The sequence below is a fragment of the Thamnophis sirtalis genome, unplaced genomic scaffold, assembly GCF_051295495.1.
Source record: "Thamnophis sirtalis isolate CommonGarterSnake01/CBP01778 unplaced genomic scaffold, rThaSir2_p1.2 scaffold_3, whole genome shotgun sequence".
Classification (NCBI taxonomy): Eukaryota; Metazoa; Chordata; class Lepidosauria; order Squamata; family Natricidae; genus Thamnophis; species Thamnophis sirtalis.
Window position 1 is genome coordinate 167,362,008 of NW_028261383.1, and position 20,528 is coordinate 167,382,535.

General features: G+C 43.2%; 1 protein-coding gene across 2 annotated transcripts in view; it reads left to right on the forward strand.

Annotated features, from left to right (window-relative positions):
• Positions 1-2,918: 2,918 nt before the first annotated feature.
• Positions 2,919-20,528, forward strand: part of MAGIX (MAGI family member, X-linked) — a 41,848-nt gene continuing 24,238 nt past the window's right edge. Inside the window, exons 1-4 of one of the 2 annotated variants that reach the window (XM_087710798.1) lie at positions 2,919-3,023; positions 11,869-12,044; positions 12,168-12,244; positions 18,899-19,447. In XM_087710798.1, the coding sequence (XP_087566924.1) occupies positions 11,980-12,044; positions 12,168-12,244; positions 18,899-19,447 (691 nt within the window). In that variant the 5' untranslated portion in view covers positions 2,919-3,023; positions 11,869-11,979. Of the gene's footprint in view, positions 3,024-11,868; positions 12,045-12,167; positions 12,245-18,898; positions 19,448-20,528 lie in introns of those variants that run through there. The other variant, XM_087710797.1, reaches the window with a different exon arrangement.

Here is a 20,528-nt window from a genome sequence, read left to right on the forward strand (position 1 = left end):
ATAAATAAAATCAACATTCAACATTCAACATTCAACAAATTCCTGGAGTCCAACACCTTAACTACTAAACCACGCTGGTTTTCATGCCATTGTTTCAATCAAATGAAGGTTGCTCTTTTACTTGTGAATAGCAGGTGATTCCATGGTAGCTAGCTGTTAATCTTTTGTAAGCATAATGATTATATTTCTACCAAAACAGCAACTTAGAACTTAGAATAACTTTATTGTCACTTTGAATGTACGCTCATCAATATACATTAAAATGAAATTTTGTTGCATACAGCTATCAAAGAGTCATCAACTCCAACATACACCACATAAACATGACAAAATAAATAAATACCCACATATATTATATGACACAGAGAAACAACACAGTCTAGTTCAGAAGTATACATGTACATGGCGAGAAAATGAATCTTGCAAGTTTACCAGACGGATGGCTTAGGGAAAGCTGCTACAGAATCTGGTAGTCCTGCTAGAAATACTTTGAAACCTCCTCCCAGAGGGGAAGCAACAGAAACGGACCGGGAAGTGGGTGTGTGGTCTCTAACAATGCTTTGAGCTCTAAGCACATGGTGCTTATAAGCAATATCCTGAATAATGGGAAACGAGCTTCCTATAATCTTCTCGGCTGTCCTCACCACTCTCTGTGTGGACTTTCTATTTGAGGCAGTGCTGCCACCAAACCAAGCAGTGATGCAGTTTGTTAAAACGCTCTCAATCGTGCCTCTGTAAAAAGTGGCCAGGACAGAAGGAGAAAGATGTGGCTTCCTCATCCAACGCAGGAAATGCAGATGCTGGTTTGCATGTTTCACAAAGGGTGACGTGTGGAGAGACCAGTTCAGATTGTTAGTTATCTGCATCCCCCAGATACTTAATACTGTTGACCACCTCTACACCTGCATCCTTGATACTGAATTGAGTATGACTATGCCGGCTGTTTCTAAAATTTACAACGATCTCCTTTGTTTTATTAACACTTAGAACCAGGTTACTTTCATTGCACCAGTCCAGTAGAGCCTTCACCTCTTCCCTATAAGCATCATCATTGTCATCCAGGATAAGACCCATCACTGCCATGTCACCCGGATACTTATTTATGGGGACTCAAGATTTGGGATGAGCTGGGTTTCTAATAGAGGGAATACAAAATACAGTATTAACATGTACTAATGTTGTTTGAAGTTGAGTTTGCATGCTTCTTTCTAAGCAGGGCATTCAAAGTTTCCAGTTCTTTGGCCAGAGAGGGATGTGATGCAAAGACAAGTAAGAAAGGAGCAGAGATTAGGAGAAACAGTGGGGGTCTGTGACTAAGTAAAGACATATCTTTTTTCTTATTATATATGAAGATAAAGCAGTATTATTTCTATTGCGCTGACATTTGTAAAAAAAAAAAAAAAAAGCATAACTAAGTAATTTCTCTACAAATTGACTGTGAAATTCAATTTTTATTTCTGCTACTTGAATATGATTCGTAGCAGATCTGGCACAGCAGAGATCGTGGGTCATCAAGATGAACAAGCAAGCAAACACACTTGCAGCCTTCTTTGAGGGGAGCACAAAAGAATTGGGTGTTATTATTTTATATATAGTTGTTGAAAGAAATGTCCTTCTGGGTTCAGCTCCAAGTGGGGAAGAAGACACTGGAGACATGGAGGCTGCTTGGAAAGATGGTTTATTGTTGGACAGGGCCACATGGCTTGAGCCCTGTACAGAAAAGGTGATCACATGCTTCGATGTAGGTGGAGAAGAAGAGAAGGGCTGAGGAAGGGGCTTGCTAGGCTTTTTATACCGTGTTTAGTCCCACCTCTCTGTTTCCTGTTCCTGTGTAAGAAATGTATTCTGATTGGTTGTCAGACTCCCATGGTGCCATGCAGGGGGCTACTCTCTAGCTGTTTTGAATCCAGGTATAAATAAGTTATCGGGTGCCCTGTGGAGAGTTGAGTAATATCCCTTCCCCCTGCAGCTGCAGTGGAGAAGTCTTTATTATGTAAAGTGGGCTAGCCTGGCCTTCTCAATGGCCTACTGACAAAATGTGGATGGGCAGGAAGCTACAGGCAACTATTCTGTCTTTTAATGCATGTTTCTTTCTTTTCACATCCAGATAAATATTCTGCCTTTTCAATATTTCCTAGGATATTTCATTTTTCTGGGAGAGGGCTGGATGATAACTTTCCACATAGTCTTACTTTAATTAGCCAAACAGGCTTAGCTACTTGGTTCAGGATCAGGCGCTCAACTGGGGTGGGTCTTGATGAGGACCATCATAGCTGAAAGTGATTCGGAAGGTTGGGAGAGTGAAAAAGGTGGCGTGGAAGGGACCTAAGCTGGAAATGTATGTACGTGTGCCCACGTGCAATCACTTCACTTTTCCTTTAAAACACAACCAAGACAAGGGTCCACCTGTATATCACGTAGAAAGGAAGAGCTGATTGAATTGACACCCTGGGGATAATTCATACTTGCAGTTGCGATTCACTGTGCAGATACCTCAGTCCTGTCGAAGAGGCGAAGAGAAAACGCAGCAGGCCTTCAAAAATAGAAACGTAAACGCATGCTAATAATATAATTAGTCAATTGTAATAATGTAATTAACTAATAATAAAAGGCTGCCACGGGAGGCAGCACTCCCGACGCGCGTCAGCGGCCCCTAGGGGCCAGAAAGCGCGTGACATCGGCGGCCGAAGGCTCCTAGGCAAAGAGCCGCGGTCTTGCGGATTATCTGCTGCTGCGATGTGCCATTGGCCAGCCCGCCCGTCCTTCTCTTCTCTCCCCCGTGCCTCCTTTTCAATCGGGGAGGCGAAGGGGAATAAAGCAATCGCCGTGGTCATGGTTACAGCCGATGGTCCCGCCCCTGCTCACTGCTGCTATTTAGGGCAGCTTCGGCAGCCAGGCTGCTCCTAGCCGCCCTGGATCCCGCCGCCGCGGCTGCCGGTGCCATCCCCGTCACGGGGGCATCTTGCAAGGCAGGAGGAGGTCCGAAACCGACTTCAGCGCTGGCGGCGGGGACAGTTAAAGAGGTAAGGACGTCGGTCTCCTTCGGCTGTTTCCTTTCCCGGCGTGGCCATAGCTGGAGGATGCCCTGTCCTGGCTGGATTGCCTAGGCTGTCCTGGCTGGAGAAGGGCGAGGAGCCTAAAATCCCGGGTGGAGTAGTAGGAGGAATAGAGTGGGAGAAAGGCGGCTGTCCGGCTGCACGTCCTTCGCCAGAATGTCAGGGAAAAGGAGAGAGAAAAAGGAGCTGGATGGATTATGGCATACTGGGAAAGTGATAGGATTTGCCAGGAGGGAAATAACGATGGATAAGATGGGACCAGGCCAGGGAGAGGCAGGTGGTGGGAGGCCAAGTAAACGCAGAAGCTATATGGGATAATGTCCTTTTCTGTCGGCTTTTCTCACATGCAGGCACACATGGGCCAGCTACTTACCTGCAATGTTTTGGACCTTGTTTTCTGGGGTGGAGAGCGGGGAGGGATCAACAGGGGCAAGGCATCCTCTGGGAACATGGCTTTAGCTCTGTCATGATTGCCAGGACAGAGGCCTGTCCATGGAGTCAGGAAGCCTCATCTCCTCCACCACCTTCACATCATCCGTGGTCTCCTGTTATCCAGATTTTAAAAAGCCCTGTTTCCTTTCCAAGGGTCCCAGGACATTTGGTCTGTTGCCTCGTTTCTGAAAATGGGTTGCCGGTCTTTGTCACATAATGTATGACTCAAGGAAATGCCATCCAAGGGAGTCCGAAGGACTGCAGGGATGTTCCCCACTCAGGCAGCAATTTAGCCAATGTAATGGTAATAGGCGAGCAGAAATATAAAATCATCTTCTTGTATGCATCTAGTGATCTCATGGCTGATAAGCAAAAATGTGGGAGTCACTCTAGAACTGATAATAACCAAGATACTGCAGTACAGTCCTAGTTATTAGGAACTCTAGAGGATTTTTGGAATTGGAGATTAGTACCAAAAGTTATTACCGCTTTGTTTCCAGGTATAAAGCATAGAAAATAAATGGTTTGTTATTTATCTTTAGCTTGCCTGCCTGCCTGCCTGAACCCTGTGACTAAATTATGCTTGTATTATTTACCCATATTCTATCTTTCACCAGTTTTTTTTAAAATTATATATAATTCATTCTCAATAATTATTTCAATGTATTATCCCCTGCTCCCAAGTTAGGGGGTTGTAGATGATCAAAACATGTAAGTGGTCCAAGGTTAGCTAGTGGAACAGCATATGGTCAAAACTGAAGTATCTCGAACATGAAAGTGATCATAACACTTATTATTTTTGTAATATTTTTTTTCTTTTTTTATTAAAGAGTTTTAATAAATTTTACAATTGTATACCCTTCCCCTTCCCTCCCTCCACCCCAATCCCACATCCCCTCCCACCCCCACCCCATCCCAACCTCCCAGAGCAAAATAGAGGGTATAAACATTTAACAATCATACACTAAAATAAACTAACTAACTTTAGCATCGTACCTTCACTTATACTTTAACTCCCCTTTTGTAAAGCTAACGTTAGATAAATTGTAACATTCCTTGTTCATTCATTCATAAGCTAACTGAAATTTCTTAGTCCCATATTTATTTTGAGTATAATCAGTCCATCTTCTCCATTATTTTTGTAATATTGAAAGCATTTCCTGCAATTGCTTTAATGCAGTAGCAAAACATTCACGGCCCTGGTGAGACTTGAATAAAATTTAACTGAAATATTTATTTTGTTCTCTTGGCCACCAGGCTGTGTAACATGTCTCAGAAAGGTTGGCTTAACTAAAGTTATTAATGAATATATCTTAGGATAATTTAGTAATGCACACATAAAATTTATAACCCCTATGCTGGATGAGACGAGTACCTGCTTGAGCTAGTTTTTCTTACATTCCGTAAGATTTCAGCTCCTTTCACATAGAAAATCTATTAATCAATCAGAAAGATGACTAGCTAAAAAGCTTTTCCCTGACATGTCAGCTTTCAATATGCAGGAGCTCAAATTTTTAGTGATAGAATTGGGATGTAGCTGCTTCATCTGCAGGCTGGAGCAGTCCAGTCCAGAAAAAGCTTTTCCACTTCATTCTACACATTGTATAATCCTTTTCAGATTTATTTGAACATGCAGAGATGAAGGAATGAGATTACAGCCGCCTGATCTCCATGTGTTCAGAGCAAGATCTAAATAGTGTTTTTTTAAAATCCCATCACTTGTGAGATGGATGGCTATATAAATTTGGTAAATAAATAAATAAAATTAAGGCTTATAGATATATGTAGGGAGGCCTAAATGTTGATAACTATGCAGAAGGCTCCTTTAAGAATGCATTATGAATGTAAGGAAATCAGACACATGCAATATTACTGCCCACTATATTCATTAATACCAGGAACGATCACCTAAAAGAACAAGAAATTAGGTTTTCTTGACTAATTTCCTAAATTCCTAACTGCAGGCATATATGGGAGATCACAGAAATCATTCCCCACATATTCTGAGTAAGGGTTAGGGATTTTCATTTTGTGAACGTACTTCATTTTTAAACATTGTTTATCAGCATCCAAGCAGGCATGGCAATAAAACAGAAATGTTACCCAAGGGGAGAGACCAAAAATGCCAGGCCTGATATTTTTTTTTAAATTAGAGAAGGGGATCACTCATAGTAGCTGTGCCTATTAGTGCTCTTTTGCTTAAAAAGCCTCAACACTGAATTTGGGGGCTTCTCTAGGAGTTGCAAAAATAGATTAGGGTTCATGTATGGCCTCCTAGAATTGGGTGGCCATAAATTATCTTTCCCTTTGAATTTTTCAGGCTGCAATTTTCTTTCATGCAAATCTTTTTTTCTTCATTTAATGGTGTTAACAGCTGATTGGCAAAAGAAGAATCTCCCAACATTTTCCTAAGTGTTTTATAATAGTATCATCCCGGAATTATCACAATTTGTCTCCGATTATGGTGTAGCAGCCTCTATTGCTTGAACTGCAGAGTGTTTTATATGTTTGTAGCATTTAAACCAAATATTTTTACACTTATTTCACTCAGATTAAAGATGGGGGAATATTCTATCTATTTGAACTGAGTCAGCTCCTTACCCAACATGGGCACCTATTTTTAGTGTTTAGTTGATCCAAATTAAGTTGGTCCTTTCTAGAGATGTGGGTCTGAACGGAATCCGATTCATTTTCTGAGTTGATTCAGGCGTTTTAATCTAATCTAAATCAAATCACACACTTTTAATTTGTATCTCCCCTGTGGCTGTCTCTATTCAGGGAGTCTTAATATTTCAAACGGCAGTTTTGGAAGGCAAGTAATTTGTGTCCATCTGTCCAGGATCCAACTGCTATCTACTGAACAAATTCAAGTTGACCTCTCCCTTGGTAGCTGGGTTTCAGATTTATAAATTCTATCACAGGCCTCTGTTGTTTTTTAAGTCTCCCCATTCCACCATAATGTGATGTGGAAATTGGGTGGTTTTAAAATGATTAGCTAATTGCTACCAATTCCAATTCCCTATTGCTCAGTCAGAACTTGGCAGCTATTTTAAATGCTGTGGCTGTTGCCACCAATACCAAATATTTGGTCATTTACTACTGGGAAGAGTATAAATAAATGGCAATGGGAAGAAAGGAGAGAGCAATGAAGACAGTGCCTCATATATCCCTTGCTTTCTATCTCAGGTAGGCATAAGGCAATTCTGTTTCCCATCTGCCTACTCTAAGACAAACATAGTTCTCTTCATGCTCTCTTCTTTCTTCATAATAATTGACTAAGATACAGTTGACTGAAAGTTGGTTGATCTTTGACTTGTGGCCAAGCAGTGAAGTTAATGGCTAGTGGAAATTTGAACCCAGATTTTTCATTCCTGGTTCCAGATTTCTATCCAGCGTGCTATAATGACTCTTAAAACCAATTTCCTTTATCTGCATAGCCATGACATGGATGCTGTACCATAATCCAACCGGAAGACCACAGAATGTGGGACAAGTATATGTAGAAAGCAGGTGAGGGATATCTTGCAGATGAGAAAAATACTTTTTAGCATAATAGTGATACTGCCAATATAATTTAGGATGATCTGGAGACTTTTTGCTAAAGAAAATACAATAGTTACGCTTTAGTAGACAAAAAGCGATCTTTAGCAATAGCAAAAGTTGAAGCTGTTTGCTAAACCATAGTTATATTTAGCATGGGTTCTGTCTTATATGACTGACAGAAGTTTCCATTGTTTTAGGAGGAGAGTTATTCTTCCCAACGCTTTGAACTAGAGATAGTCTAAGTTCTTGTACCTAAAATTTCATTCTATGCCAGTAATCTTAACCATAATTGTTCTTAAGAGGGATTTATTTATTTGATTTTGTCTCACCTTTATTACTTAAGTAACTCAAAGTGACAAACATACCCAATTCTCCTTCCTCTTCCTCTTTTCCCCACAGAAACAATCCTGTGAGGTGGGTTTGACTGTGTCTAAATCTGAGATCTTGGAATCACCCAAGGTCAGCCAGCCAGATCCCCCTTAAGAGGTGGAATAAGAAGAGGGAATGATTGTGTTACACTATATTGTGACAACATAGTTTTTATGCAGTTACTTGGTTATCTTTTTTGTACTATCAAGCTACTGCAAAGAGAAAGAGCTGTAGATTCAGGGCATGTGTTTATTTATTTTTTATTCAATAGATTTATGAGGCCTCCCAATTTATAGAATATAATCCTGGATGACTCACAACAGCAACATACAAAAATAATTTTTAATAAGAAAATTAAAGCTCTTAAACACACACGCACGCACACACACCCCTCAGATGCTATAACACTCTTATCCCAAATATACATGTGTTGAATTCAGCAATGGCTGCCTTTCTTTTCCCTCTAGTATCTTATGCCTAGTTGCATATTGAAAAGTAATCGCTGAGGCAGGACTTCATTAAATATTTGGAGCAAACCATCCTACACAGTGGCTGCATGCTGACATATAATGCTCTTTGTTTATGACTTACTGCAAGGGTGTCAAACTCAAGGCTTGGGGGCCAGATCTGGCCCGGGGGGTGGGGGGGGGCTACCCTAGAAACAGAGAAGGACCGGCCAATGGTGCCTCTGCCAGGAAAACTAAGCTTGGGAGGGCCACAGGAGGGTTGCAGGAAGCCGTCACAGCCGGAAATGGAGCTCAGGAGCCTGTTTTCATTGGCAGAGTGCTCGGGCTAGCACAAGCATCCCTGACATGAGTGACATAGAGCTGATCATGCCCACCCCAGCCCTCCGAGCAGAGGTGGGTTCCTAGCAGTTCGCACCTATTCGGTAGAACCGGTTCGTCAAATCTACCGAACCGGTTAGAAGAGGTTCCACCAGTGGACCCGGAAAGCAGGCCACACCTACAGAAGAGGTTCCAAAAATTTTTGAAACCCACCACTGACACACACACACACACACACACACACACACACACACACACACACACACACACACAGACTGAAACAGAGAGAGAAAGAAAGAGAAAGAAAGGAAGAAATAAATAAAGAAATAAAGAAATAAAGAAAAATGAAAGAAAAAGAGTGAGAGAGATGAAAGAAAAAAAGGAAAAAGGGACAGAGAGACAAAAGGAAGGAGAGAGAGAGAGAGAAAAAAAAAACACATGGCCGGCAAGCCACTCCCACCAGGTCACATGGCCGGCAAGCCACTCCCACAAAGGAGGCCACACCCACAGAGTAGGTTCCAAAAATTTTTGAAACCCACCACTGCCTCCGAGGTCAAACACAACCCTGATGCGAACCACAGTGAAATTGAGTTTGAGACCCCTGATTTACTGTGAAGTGTTGAAACCACTTGTTTATTGCAGAACATCAGTTTGTGGTCTTTTTTAGACCACTTACTGCTGAAACCTGGTGGCCCTATTTCTCACCATTTTGAGGCAGATATCATAGAAAAGCTGTAATGTAAATCCTACAATGGGATTAACATAATTTAAAGCACAACAGTGCTACTCTGTGCCAAAGCTCTTCCTCAAACAAGGAAGGAAAATCATCCCTATCTAATTTGTATCATCCACTATGGTCCTGAGATTCACACACACACAGACACCCCAAGTCAGTGGTGGTTTCCAGTCCACCCACAACCACAGCCGAGGTGGTGCAGTGGTTAAATGCAGCACTGCAGGCTACTGCTAGATCAGCAGTTCAGCGGTCCAAATCTCACCGGCTCAGGGTTGACTCAGCCTTCCATCCTTCCGAGGTGGGTAAAATGAGGACCCAGATTGTTGGGGGCAATATGCTGACTCTCTGTAAATCACTTAGAGAGGGCTGAAAGCCCTATGAAGCGGTATATAAGTCTACTGCTATTGCTATTGCTATTGTTGACTCATTACTTCAAATTATGAACTAAATAGCAATAGCACTTATATACCGCTTCACAGTGCTTTACAGCCCTCTCTAAGTGGTTTACAGAGTCAGCATATTGCCCCCCAACAATCTGGGTCCTCATTTTACTCACCTTGAGTGGATGGAAGGCTGAGTCATCCAGGAGTCAATAAAATTTTGGTTGTGCGTTATCCCAGGATGTGGTTAAAATCCAGTGCAGCTGTTAACCATAGGCAGTTCCAGAGCAAGTGCCGGTTGAATCTCCTGGTGTTTTGGTAGCCCAGTCAAGCTTGTGGTATCCTTTACATCCCTGTGTTTTCTTCTTTACTTGTCAGGGGTTTTAAGTGTGTACCAATGAACAGTAGAGGAACTAATGTCCACTGATAATATGTGGGTATCATATATACTGCACATACATATGGGTGTATTTTAACTGCATAGAAATGCAAATAATGTTGACGATTGGGGACATGCCTGTTGGGCAGGTTTATGGGGAGAGACAGGATAATTTGTAGAGCCCTGAGCTTCCAGCAAACTTTTTTTCCCTTTCTTTTTTGTTTGTTTGCTTGTGGTTTCCATGGGCTAAGTGGTGGGAAGGAGATAGTCAAGCAAACAGCAGACCACAATGCTGGATCCTGTTGCACAGGTTTAACGAGTCTTTCAGTCAGAGTATAGGAGCTATTTTGGACTACACTGTCTCCATTCATAGAGTTAGAAGGGACCTTAGGGGTCATCATCCAACTCCCTTCTCAGTGCAGGAGCCACTAGTTATAGTTACAGTTAGTTTATAGTTTATAGTTTTATTGATTTGTATGCCGCCCACTCCCGAAGGACTCCGGGTGGCTTACAATAAAACAAGGGAGGGGGGAATAATACACAAACAACATTAAAATATACAACAATCACAATCTCCGGGGGGCTGGATATATCGAAGGCCCCCCAGCCTGCTGGAGCAGCCAGGACTTAACAGCTTTGCGGAAGGCCGGGAGGGTAGTAAGGGTCCGGATCTCCACGGGGAGATCGTTCCAGAGGGCTGGAGCTGCAACAGAGAAGGCTCTCCCCCGGGGAGTCGCCAGCCGACATTGGCTGGCAGATGGAATCCGGAGGAGACCTAACCTGTGTGATCAAATCGGTCTATGGGAGGTGATCGGCAGGAGGCGGTCTCTCAGGGGTGAGACTACTACTAGATCAGGGGTGGGCTGCTGCCGGTTTTACTACTGCTTCGTAACTCGCGTGCAACATGCCCATGTGCGCTGCGTGCACATGCACTGTTCAATGTAAATTGTTCTTGGTGCATGCGCAGAATAATGTACAGTGAACTGCGCACACGCAGTCACCAAAAACCAAAATGGTAGAAGCCCAGCGGCAGTGAGGGAACCGGTTCGGGGACATGACAGGCCTGGGTCCCTGCCGGTTCTGTGACCCAGGCCTGAATTCCACTACCGGTTCGGCTGAACCAGGCCGAACCGGGAGCAACCAACCTATGTACTAGACCATCTCTGACAAATGGCTGGTTTTCCTTTGTGAAGAACCTTTGCCAAACAAAACCCCAACAGTTCATGTGGTAGTCATTTCCATCGACAGACAAATAATTCACTCCGGAAGAACCTTCTGATCTCTAGACTAAACCTGCTTTCCCCAAATTTTAACTCACTGGTTCTGGTCCTACTCCCTGAGGCAATAGGCAATAACTCCTCCTTTTGTATAAAAACTCTAAATATATCTCAGCATGTATTTCAGACATTTATTTATTTATTTATTTATTTATTTATTTATTTATTTATTTATTTATTTATTTATTTATTTATTTATTTATTTATTTATTTATTTATTTATTTATTTATTTATTTATTTATTTATTTATTTAGTGGATTTATAGGCTGCCCAATCCCGGAGGACTCCGGGCGGCTTACAAAAACAAGAAGAATAAGTTAATTAAAAAAAATAAAAAAGAACAATTAAAAAAAAAAACATCATCCATGCACCCAATCTGAATGGGGCTGGACCTCAGAAATGAGGTCAACAGCCCCAGGCCTGCCGGAATAGCCAGGTTTTAACAGCTTTTCGGAAGGCCATGAGAGTGAGCAAGGTCCGGATCTCTGGGGGTAGTTCATTCCAAAGGGTAGGAGCAGCCACAGAGAAGGCCCTCCTCCGGGGAGCCGCCAGCCGACACTGTCTGGCTGACGGCATCTGAAGGAGGCCCACTCTGTGGGATCTCACCGGCCGTTGGGAGGTATATAGGCAAACTGTTCTATAGGCAAACTTATTCTGATCTTTAATCCATTCCTCGTAAGGCTGGGCGTCCACATTCTTCACCATCCTCTGCACTTGCTTCAACTGGTCATTGTTGTCTTGTAACTGTGATGTCCAGAGCTGGATCCTCTACCCCAAAATAGCATCTGACAAAGACACAATTGAGCAAAACAATGATTCCCCTTCATCCGGACTCTGTACCTCTGTTAATGCACCTGAAAATAGCATTCCTGTTAAGTATCTTTTGAATCACATCAGTGTCTCCTCACAGGACAAAGTCAAGCAACCTCTGGGGGCCCTGCGAAGCCCCCCAGCTGGATGTGGGGAGCTCAACCTGGGTCCCCGAAGTGAGATCCCTGGCTGTGCTGACTGTGGCGCAGTCATGGGGGGTGCTGGCCCCCATGTCCATGACTGGAGATCCGAACGGATTGAACCCTGTGGCATTAGGTGAGTCCAACTCAGTGGGCTGATGAACAAAGGCAGGATTTTGAATGGGAGGGGAGATGGAAGAGAAGCTCTTTCGCCCACATAATATTCATGCCTTCTTAATGTCCCTTTTCCCCCCCAAAGCTGCAGCACACGGCAGAGCCCCCAGGTGACTTGTGAAACGCGCATCCCTGCCACAGAGACTACTCCAGCTGCGGGAGGTAAGTTTTGAGGGTGTAAAAAGGGCAGACACCGAAGAGGTATAGGATGGACTGCTGCTTGGCAACTGGTTTTTAACATGGGGCTCACATAGGATCAGCAACTTTGTCTCCGGTTAATTTCCACTGAATTAAAATGGGAGGCAAACGGCTATTTAATCATATTAATTTAATATGGATATCTCCGTGACTGCCTCCTGCAACATACCTCCCAGCGCCCAATAAGATCGCACAGGGTGGGCCTTCTCCGGGTGCCGTCGACTACACAATGTCGTCTGGCGGCTCCTCAGGGGAGAGCCTTCTCTGTAGCTGCCCCGGCCCTATGGAACGGTCCCCTGAGATCCGGACCCTCCCCACTCTCTCGCCCTTCCGAAAGTCTGTTAAGACCTGGCTGTTCCGGCAGGCCTGGGGCTGCTGATCTTGATTGAGCTTCAGCCCCATTAAGATCGACTGCATGTTGTGTTCTTTTTTAATTCGCTTTGTTTTGTATTTTAAATTCTTTTAATATATTTTTTTAAACTGTTTTTATGTAAGCCGCCTGGAGTCCTTCGGGATTGGGCGGCATACAAATCCATTAAAATTAAAATTGAAATTGAAATAATCTGACCTTACTCCTCCCTTTTGTGAATAACAGCAAGACCTTATGCAGCTTTATTTAACTAACTATAAATTGTTTGTGTTTTATACTTGGCCTTCTCATACTTCTACTTACAGTACTTCTCTTTTGAGTTTGTGCAGGACAGGTAATAAGAAAAGGGAATCTTCCGCCATGCAGCCATATTTGTTACAATGGCAGAGATCCTGTTTTGTTTTGTTTTAAAATAACTTATACAGGTATTATACACAAGTTGTAGTCCTTGATTTATGACCATTAATGGAGCCTATCCATCACGATTGTAAGTAATGACTATAATAAATCAGGTCACCCATGTGAATCGATTTTACACCCATGTAACTCGATTTTTCTTGTCTTGGTTGTTGAGTGAACTCCGTGATCAGTTTTGCGGCAAACCAGAAGTAACTGCTGGTTTTCAGCAAAACGGTCATAAAAATAAACCTGTGACTCCAGGATACTACAAACAACTGTAAATTTGAGCTGGTTGCTCAACAAAACAAATGCAGTCACATGACCGGGGGGGGACATCTGTTGGAACTTTGGAACTGGGCCATGAGTACTCCCAGGGAGGTCCATTGTAAGTTCAAACAATCACTAAACAACAGGTCGTAAATCGAGGACCTCTTGTACTGTTCTTATTATATTAGCTGATTCATTGGTAAACCAGTTACTATTGGTACGTATAAAATATAAGATAGATTTTTTTCCCCCTCTTAGCTCAGATCACATAGTTTATTAAAGTCATAAAGCCAAAAACAGTAAAATCGGTTCCACCACAAAACCGCAGTAGACTAAAGCGCGCTCGATGAAAGCTCGTACTTGACGTCATCACAGCGCGATGAAAACATCACGCTGTGAGCGGTAAAGTTAAAATTAACGTGAAAACCTTACCCTAACCCCCCCAAACCTAACCCTAAACCTAACCCTAAACCTAACTCTTAACCTAACCCTAACCCTAACCCTAACCCTAACCCTAACCCTAACCCTTACCTTTATGTGAATCGGCTTGCTTTAAAAGCGCTTTTTAAAGCGCCCTTTTTTCTCCGCGGTCGTATTTGTCGCGCTGCTGATGACGTCAGGTACGCGCTTTAATCGGGCGCGCTTTAGTGGACCGCGGTTTTGTCGTGCCACGTTAAAATCTCCCAATAGTAGAACTGTTATGTACATCTCTTTCTAAAAAACAATGAGATAAAAAACATGCATAATAAAATAAAATAATTATTAAAAGAAAAGAATAATCAATTATCCAAGCTTAGTTAATGGTGTGATTTATTGTGTAGATGGAAGCGCAAAATACTTTGGGAGGATATTTTTTGAGTCCTTATTCAAAAAGAAATAATAGTCTGTAGAAATCCCTGCATGGAAACTTCTTCAAGATCAAATAAATGACTTGACTTCCCTTGGAAGTCAATGCTTTTTCTTTCTTTTTCCCCTCTGCCTTACTCTTTTCCCTCCCCCCCTACGTATTTTCCTACTACAGTCTTATGCATTTTGTATTATAAACTAATAAACAAAATGTGAAAAAAAAGATCATATGAATGAAGTCTATTTAGAGGCCTTATATAGGGAGCAGCATTGGCTTCCAGTTTCTATGAAACCAGCAGCACATGGACATAAGCCAAGATACATAGAAGTACTCTTAATACGTTCAAAAACGACTCCTGAGGTTAGTGCATCCAGGCTGCCTAAAGTAAAAGCCTTACAAAATTTCAAAATTGTGATAGATTTTATTTGTGTTTGTAGTTTGTACTTTTAATTTTGGTCTTTAAGATTAGTCATTGTTTATCTTCTTGCTATTAAAAATAATATTAAAGAATATAGCAATAGCACTTATACATCGCTTCATAGTGCTTTTACAGCCCTCTCTAAGCAGTTTACAGAGTCAGCATATTTCCTCCAATAATCTGGGTCCTCATTTTACCCACCTCGGAAGGATGGAAGGCTGAGTCAACCTTGAGCCGGTGAGATTTGAATTGCCGAACTGCTCTAGCAGTCAGCTGAAGTAGCCTGCAGTATTGCACTCTAACCACCACGCCACCTCGGCTCTCTATCTATATATTTTAAAAGGACTCTTCTGCCAAAATCTTCATGTATTGTTCATACGGCAAAAAGGAATATTTTAAGTTCCTTCTTCACCTGCCCAGCAGCTTTGGCAGAAGTGGATGGAAATCTTGAGAGCGGAGAACTCTTTGGCCCTGCCTGTACTTGTTCAGTTACTTAAAGTGGAGATTTTGTGAAGAAGGGCAACATTTAGGCCTTAGGGCAGGCTTAAGAATAACTACGCCAAATTACCTCCTAGGTTAAACTGAGAAAAAACTCCCCATGTAAACTATCCAAACCTCATAGAGGAAAGCAAAATATAAGCTTTAAAAGTAAAAAAAAGTATACATTCAAAACCTAGATGTCAACAAAGGATTACTGCTTTTGGATTATTATTTTTTTACATCCCAGGTGTGGCAGCCCAACTAAAAGCGTGACCCAACAAATGCGCGCTAGACAAATGCGCGCTAGACAAAACCGCGCCGACAAAACCACGCTGTCAAAATCGCGCCGACAAAACCGCACTGACAAAACTGTGATTAGGGTTAGGGCTAGGACTAGGGTTAGGGTTATAACGTCCCACTATGTTGTTTGTTGATGGCACGATTTTGTCGGCGCGCATTTGTCGGCGCGATTTTGACATCGCGGTTTTGTCACCGCGGTTTTGTCGATGCACATTTGTCTAGCGCGCATTTGTCGGTGAACCAACTAAAAGTGATCTGTTTATAACTTTGGCAAGAGAACTCTGTCTCAGCAGTTCATTTAGCGTAAAAGAAGAAAGTGCGCGAAAGAGCCCGAAGAAAGCAGGGCAGCTCCTGTTGATAGGAAGATGAAAGTAACTGCTTTCCTGCTGGTGGAGGGGACAACAGTGCCAAAATGACTACTTTGACCAGCGATCAAAGCCTCTCTTAGTCTATATAAAAAAGGGGGAGGGCTTTGATAGCTCAGTCACTGCCATTTTGATGTCATTGCCCCCCCTCCCCCGTTGACCTCCCTGGTTTCAAGTAATAGGTTTTGAGTGTCATGCAAAAGCAGCAAAGTACAGGTAGTCCTTGATTTATGACTGGCTGCTTAGTGACCATTTAAAGTTACGACAGACCTCCCCAGGCCTACATATGACCCAGATTCAAAGATCTGATGACCGCCTCCGCGCGTGGTCATGTTTTGGTGGTTCCACCACAAAACCGCGTTCGACTAAAGCGCGCTCGACAAAACCACGTAGCTGACGTCATCACAGCGCGACAACAGTGCGGAGAAAAAAGCACGCTGTAAACGCTAAATCTAAAATTAACCCCTAAACCTAAACCTAACCCCCCTAAACCTAATCCTAAACCTAACCCTTAACCTAACTCTAAACCTAACCCTAAACCTAACCCTTAACCTAACGCTAAACCTAATCCTAACCCTTAACCTAACCCTAAACCTAACCCTAACCCTAAACCTAACCCTAACCCTTAACCTAACCCTAAACCTAACCCTAAATCTAACCCTAAACCTAACCTTTACCTTAACTTGAATCAGCTTGCTTTCAAAGCGCTATTTAAAGCACCCTTTTTTCTCCGCGGTCGCTGTTGTCGCCCTGCTGATGACGTCAGCGATGCGGTTTAATCGGGCGCACTTTAGTGGTGCGCGGTTTTGTCGTGCCACGGTTTTGGTTGCTTGACAGCTGGCCGGCCTTATTGCCGATTTGTGCAACCTCCCTATGACACATGACTGTGATTTTCAATGTTTTTTGCTGAAAACGGGCATTTATTTCCAATTTCCAGCAAACAAAAAAAACACCTTTGCAGACAATTGTGGATTTGCTTAATAACTGCTGCTAAAAAGGTCATAAAATCGGGTGTGGTCACATGGCGACTCACTTAACAACCAGCATAACCCATGAGCGTAATTTTCAGCTCAATTAGGGACATAAATCAAGGACTACCTGTTCATTTTTGTTGTCGATATATTTTTACCTCCCAGAAATAAGATTTTCCTGTAGGGTTTTCTACCTTATGTACAGCACTAAAACAACCCATAATAGAATAACAGAGTGGGAAGGGACCTTGGAGGTCTTCTAGTCCAACCTCCTGTTCAGGCAGGAAACCCTATACCATTTCAGACAAATGGTTGTCTAATCTCTTCATGGTGGGCTTAGAATTCTGTACCTTGGTGTAGGTAGTTGAGGGACCTAATTTTCTTTCTCTCTTAAGAAGCAAAACATGTTAGATCAGGAGGCAGAAAGAGAGAAGGGATGTCCTACTCATGCTTACATGTGTCCACTACTGGACTGGATTCATTTATGCCTATTGCCAACGTGTAGCCCCTAAGGAACACAACTCTTGAGAGACATAATTTTCATGTCCCACCTCTGACACCATCCCATCCATCTTCTCAGCTTTAATTATAGTCTTCTCTGGTACTCCTGAGGAAAGGAGGAACTGACTTAAGACAGTTGGAGCCAAAGACGTTTTTCAGATCCAGATCTGATATCAAATAGAGGCTGCAATCTTATGTCTGTTATTAACTCAAGGGGGAATGTCCCCTCAGGAAATTTCAAGGCACCTGGGATGATCTCACTTCTGACACACCAGAAGCAGTTAGATGATGAGCTTCCTCAGATATCAAATTATAACATCTATCCCAGGGCGGTCAAACTCGCGGCCTATAGGCCGGATGCATCACACGCTGGCCACACCCACGCCCGGTTTAGCGAAGGGGGGAAACGTCGTGTTGTGTTATGTGCCGCCGCCGGGGCGACACGAGTTTGACACCCCTGATCTATCCCATTGGGATTCTGACTCCATATTATGGCTTTATCTTAATTTAATATATTAGCAATAGCAGTTAGACTTATATACCGCTTCATAGGGCTTTCAGCCCTCTCTAAGCGGTTTACAGAGTCAGCATATCGCCCCCACACTCTTGGTCCTCATTTTGCCCACCTCGGAAGGATGGAAGGCTGAGTCAACCTTGAGCCGGTGAGATTAGAACCGCTGAACTGCAGATAACAGTCAGCTGAAGTGGCCTGCAGTACTGCACCCTAACCACTGCGCCACCTCGGCTCTTCTAAATTGTATTGTCCCCATAACTTACATACACACACACTTTATTTAAACCAGATTTGTATTTCAGTGATTGCATCGCCTCTATATATGCCATACGCTAAATAAATAAATTTGAGGAAGGGAATCCCAGCTGAATTCATTGAGGCTTATTTCTGAGCTGAAGTGGACCGGATTACCCTTTTCAAATTCACGCAGACGAATGGCTAGTTTGTCATCATTTAATAGCCTTGCATTCCATAGCAATGACCAATCTTGGCTCAGGTTGATCTGGATACTTGAAATCCATTGAAATTTCCTATTTTACCCATTTAAATGTGACTGTGAATATGACATTTTGCCTCAGATTTCAACTGTTTTAGTATCTTGTGTTTTAGCAAGCATTTGCTTATTTATTTATTTTCACATGTATACCCCACTACAACCAGGTTCTGCACTGGATTACTAAAGCTGCTCATAACATGCATCAATCATAAAAAATTCATATCTGTACAAATACTTTCAAATACTAAATGCTATGATATTCGACCAGTTAGGTACTTAAGTCTCATTGCTTATAAGCTATTAAATAATATGGAAAAGTAGAAATGGTTGCATGTCAGTTATTAAATCTATTACATAAAATAGGTCAGGTACTGTCCTGCAATGGCTCTGTATTCGACCAATGATTTTGTCTGGACAATATCTGATGCAAAAATTGTGGTGAGATATTTAGCTTTGATTCTGTTCTCACCTTGACTTAAAGCAGAGTTAAGCAACCGAGTATCATGTGTAGGTTTAGATGTCCACTCCACCAGTCCTTGCCAGCATGGCCGGTGGCAAGATCTTGGGTGTAGTGTGGTTCCAAACAGCTGGAGGAGCCCAAGTTGCCACCCCGTTGGCCAAAGGATGCTGTGTTGTTGCCTGTCATGTATAGACCAAGATGGCTCTCTTTGTTTTCCTTCCACCTTGCAGTGAATGTCGTAGTAGTAGTTGACGGGAACTGTATCCTCCAATATACCCATCGTCAGTCACCTTGTTCCTGCCTTTCTGATGGGCAGCCTCTCTTGCCCCGACGCCCTCCACCAACTTACGGTGCTGTACCCCCCAGTCCCATTATCCCCAGAGGCCCAGCTTGCGGCCAAGAAGCTGGACCACCGGCCCCATCACGCAGGACCCGTGGACTCAGCGTCCGCTGTTGCACCAAAGCCTGCCTGGGCGATGAAGAGGAACATGCCGAGCGGCACCTCCATCGGGGGCCACCCTGCAGCCGCCTTACCCCCGTGCCCTTGCCCTGCAGCCCTTCTGGGCCCTGGTTTGGAGTAGGATCCCTCAGTGGAGGCAGGCGAGGGGCTCGGGTTGTGAAGATCTGGGACCGGCAGCGATGCCCTTTGCTGGAAGAAGGAGATGTCATCGCCAAGGTGAATGGGGCCGATGTCCGAGATCTGAGCCCCGGAGAAGTGGAGAGTGTGTTGCAGGAGCATATGCGAACAGGAGATGTGATCCTTCTGGTGGAAAGGAAAGGTGAGCGACATCAGCTCCAAGAACACGGGCCGTGTGGCTTTCTCCCCAAAGTCTCTTGCTTAGCTCTGCCAGGCTGGGTTGGCATTTTGCTTTGCTTGCCTTTTATGCCAGGGTTGACCCTGACAGCTGGAAGCAGTCAGGAGGGAGAGCTCTGATCACTGCTTGGGGTGTGTGACAAAGGAGCAGAGTTCAAATTCTCTGCCAGAGGAGAACCACTATATATAATTCTCAGACAAGGAATTCACATTTATCTGTAAGCTACATTAAATTAAGCTAATGCAAACAGCTTAGCTGTAAGCATGGTGCCATTATTACTAATAACAATGCCCTCATATTTCACTTTAGTCACAGTTGGACTCTGACCTTAACCACACACCTGCATTACAATCTTGCTTTAGCCACAGTTTTCATAAGAGCAGCAACGCTACACGCTTAGTACAGATGCAACAGCGTTTCCTACAATGAATGATGCACGAAGGGGAGACACATTCCTTAAAACTGTGCATTGGAGAGCTGAGGCCTAATAAAAAATTCCCAGGGTGTATAGTTCTGGTTATTGAAGGATGCATATCTTGTATAATTCACATTGCATTCTTGTATCGGGAGGCACCAAAAGCATTCCTGTATCCAAGACACTTTGATGCTAGGGCCAAGGTTGAGAAGCTGCCTTCTTCCATGTGCGGAAACCTGCCAACTCTTACTTCAACACTGGCAATGGTCCATCGCCACACCTGAGAACAGTTAAAAGGTGTACACATGGTCCTTGCATCAAAGGGAAATGAAGAAACACCTGCAGCATCTGCTGCCTGAAATACTTGCTTCAGTTACCCAGTGATTGGACCAGTCCTCCTGGATTCAAATGCAGTCCCATTCCTATCGGCAGGGGGCGCAACTCTAAATGATTTGGTGAGTTTGTGGGTGCCTTTTGAGTCAGTGTTGACTCAACTACGTGAACTATTCCATGCCATTTTTCATAGCAAGGTTTTTCAGAAGTTGTTTGCCTTTGCTTTCTTCTTAGGGCTGAGAAGGAGAATGACTAGCCCACGTCACTCAACTGGCTTCATACCTAAGGTAGAACTAG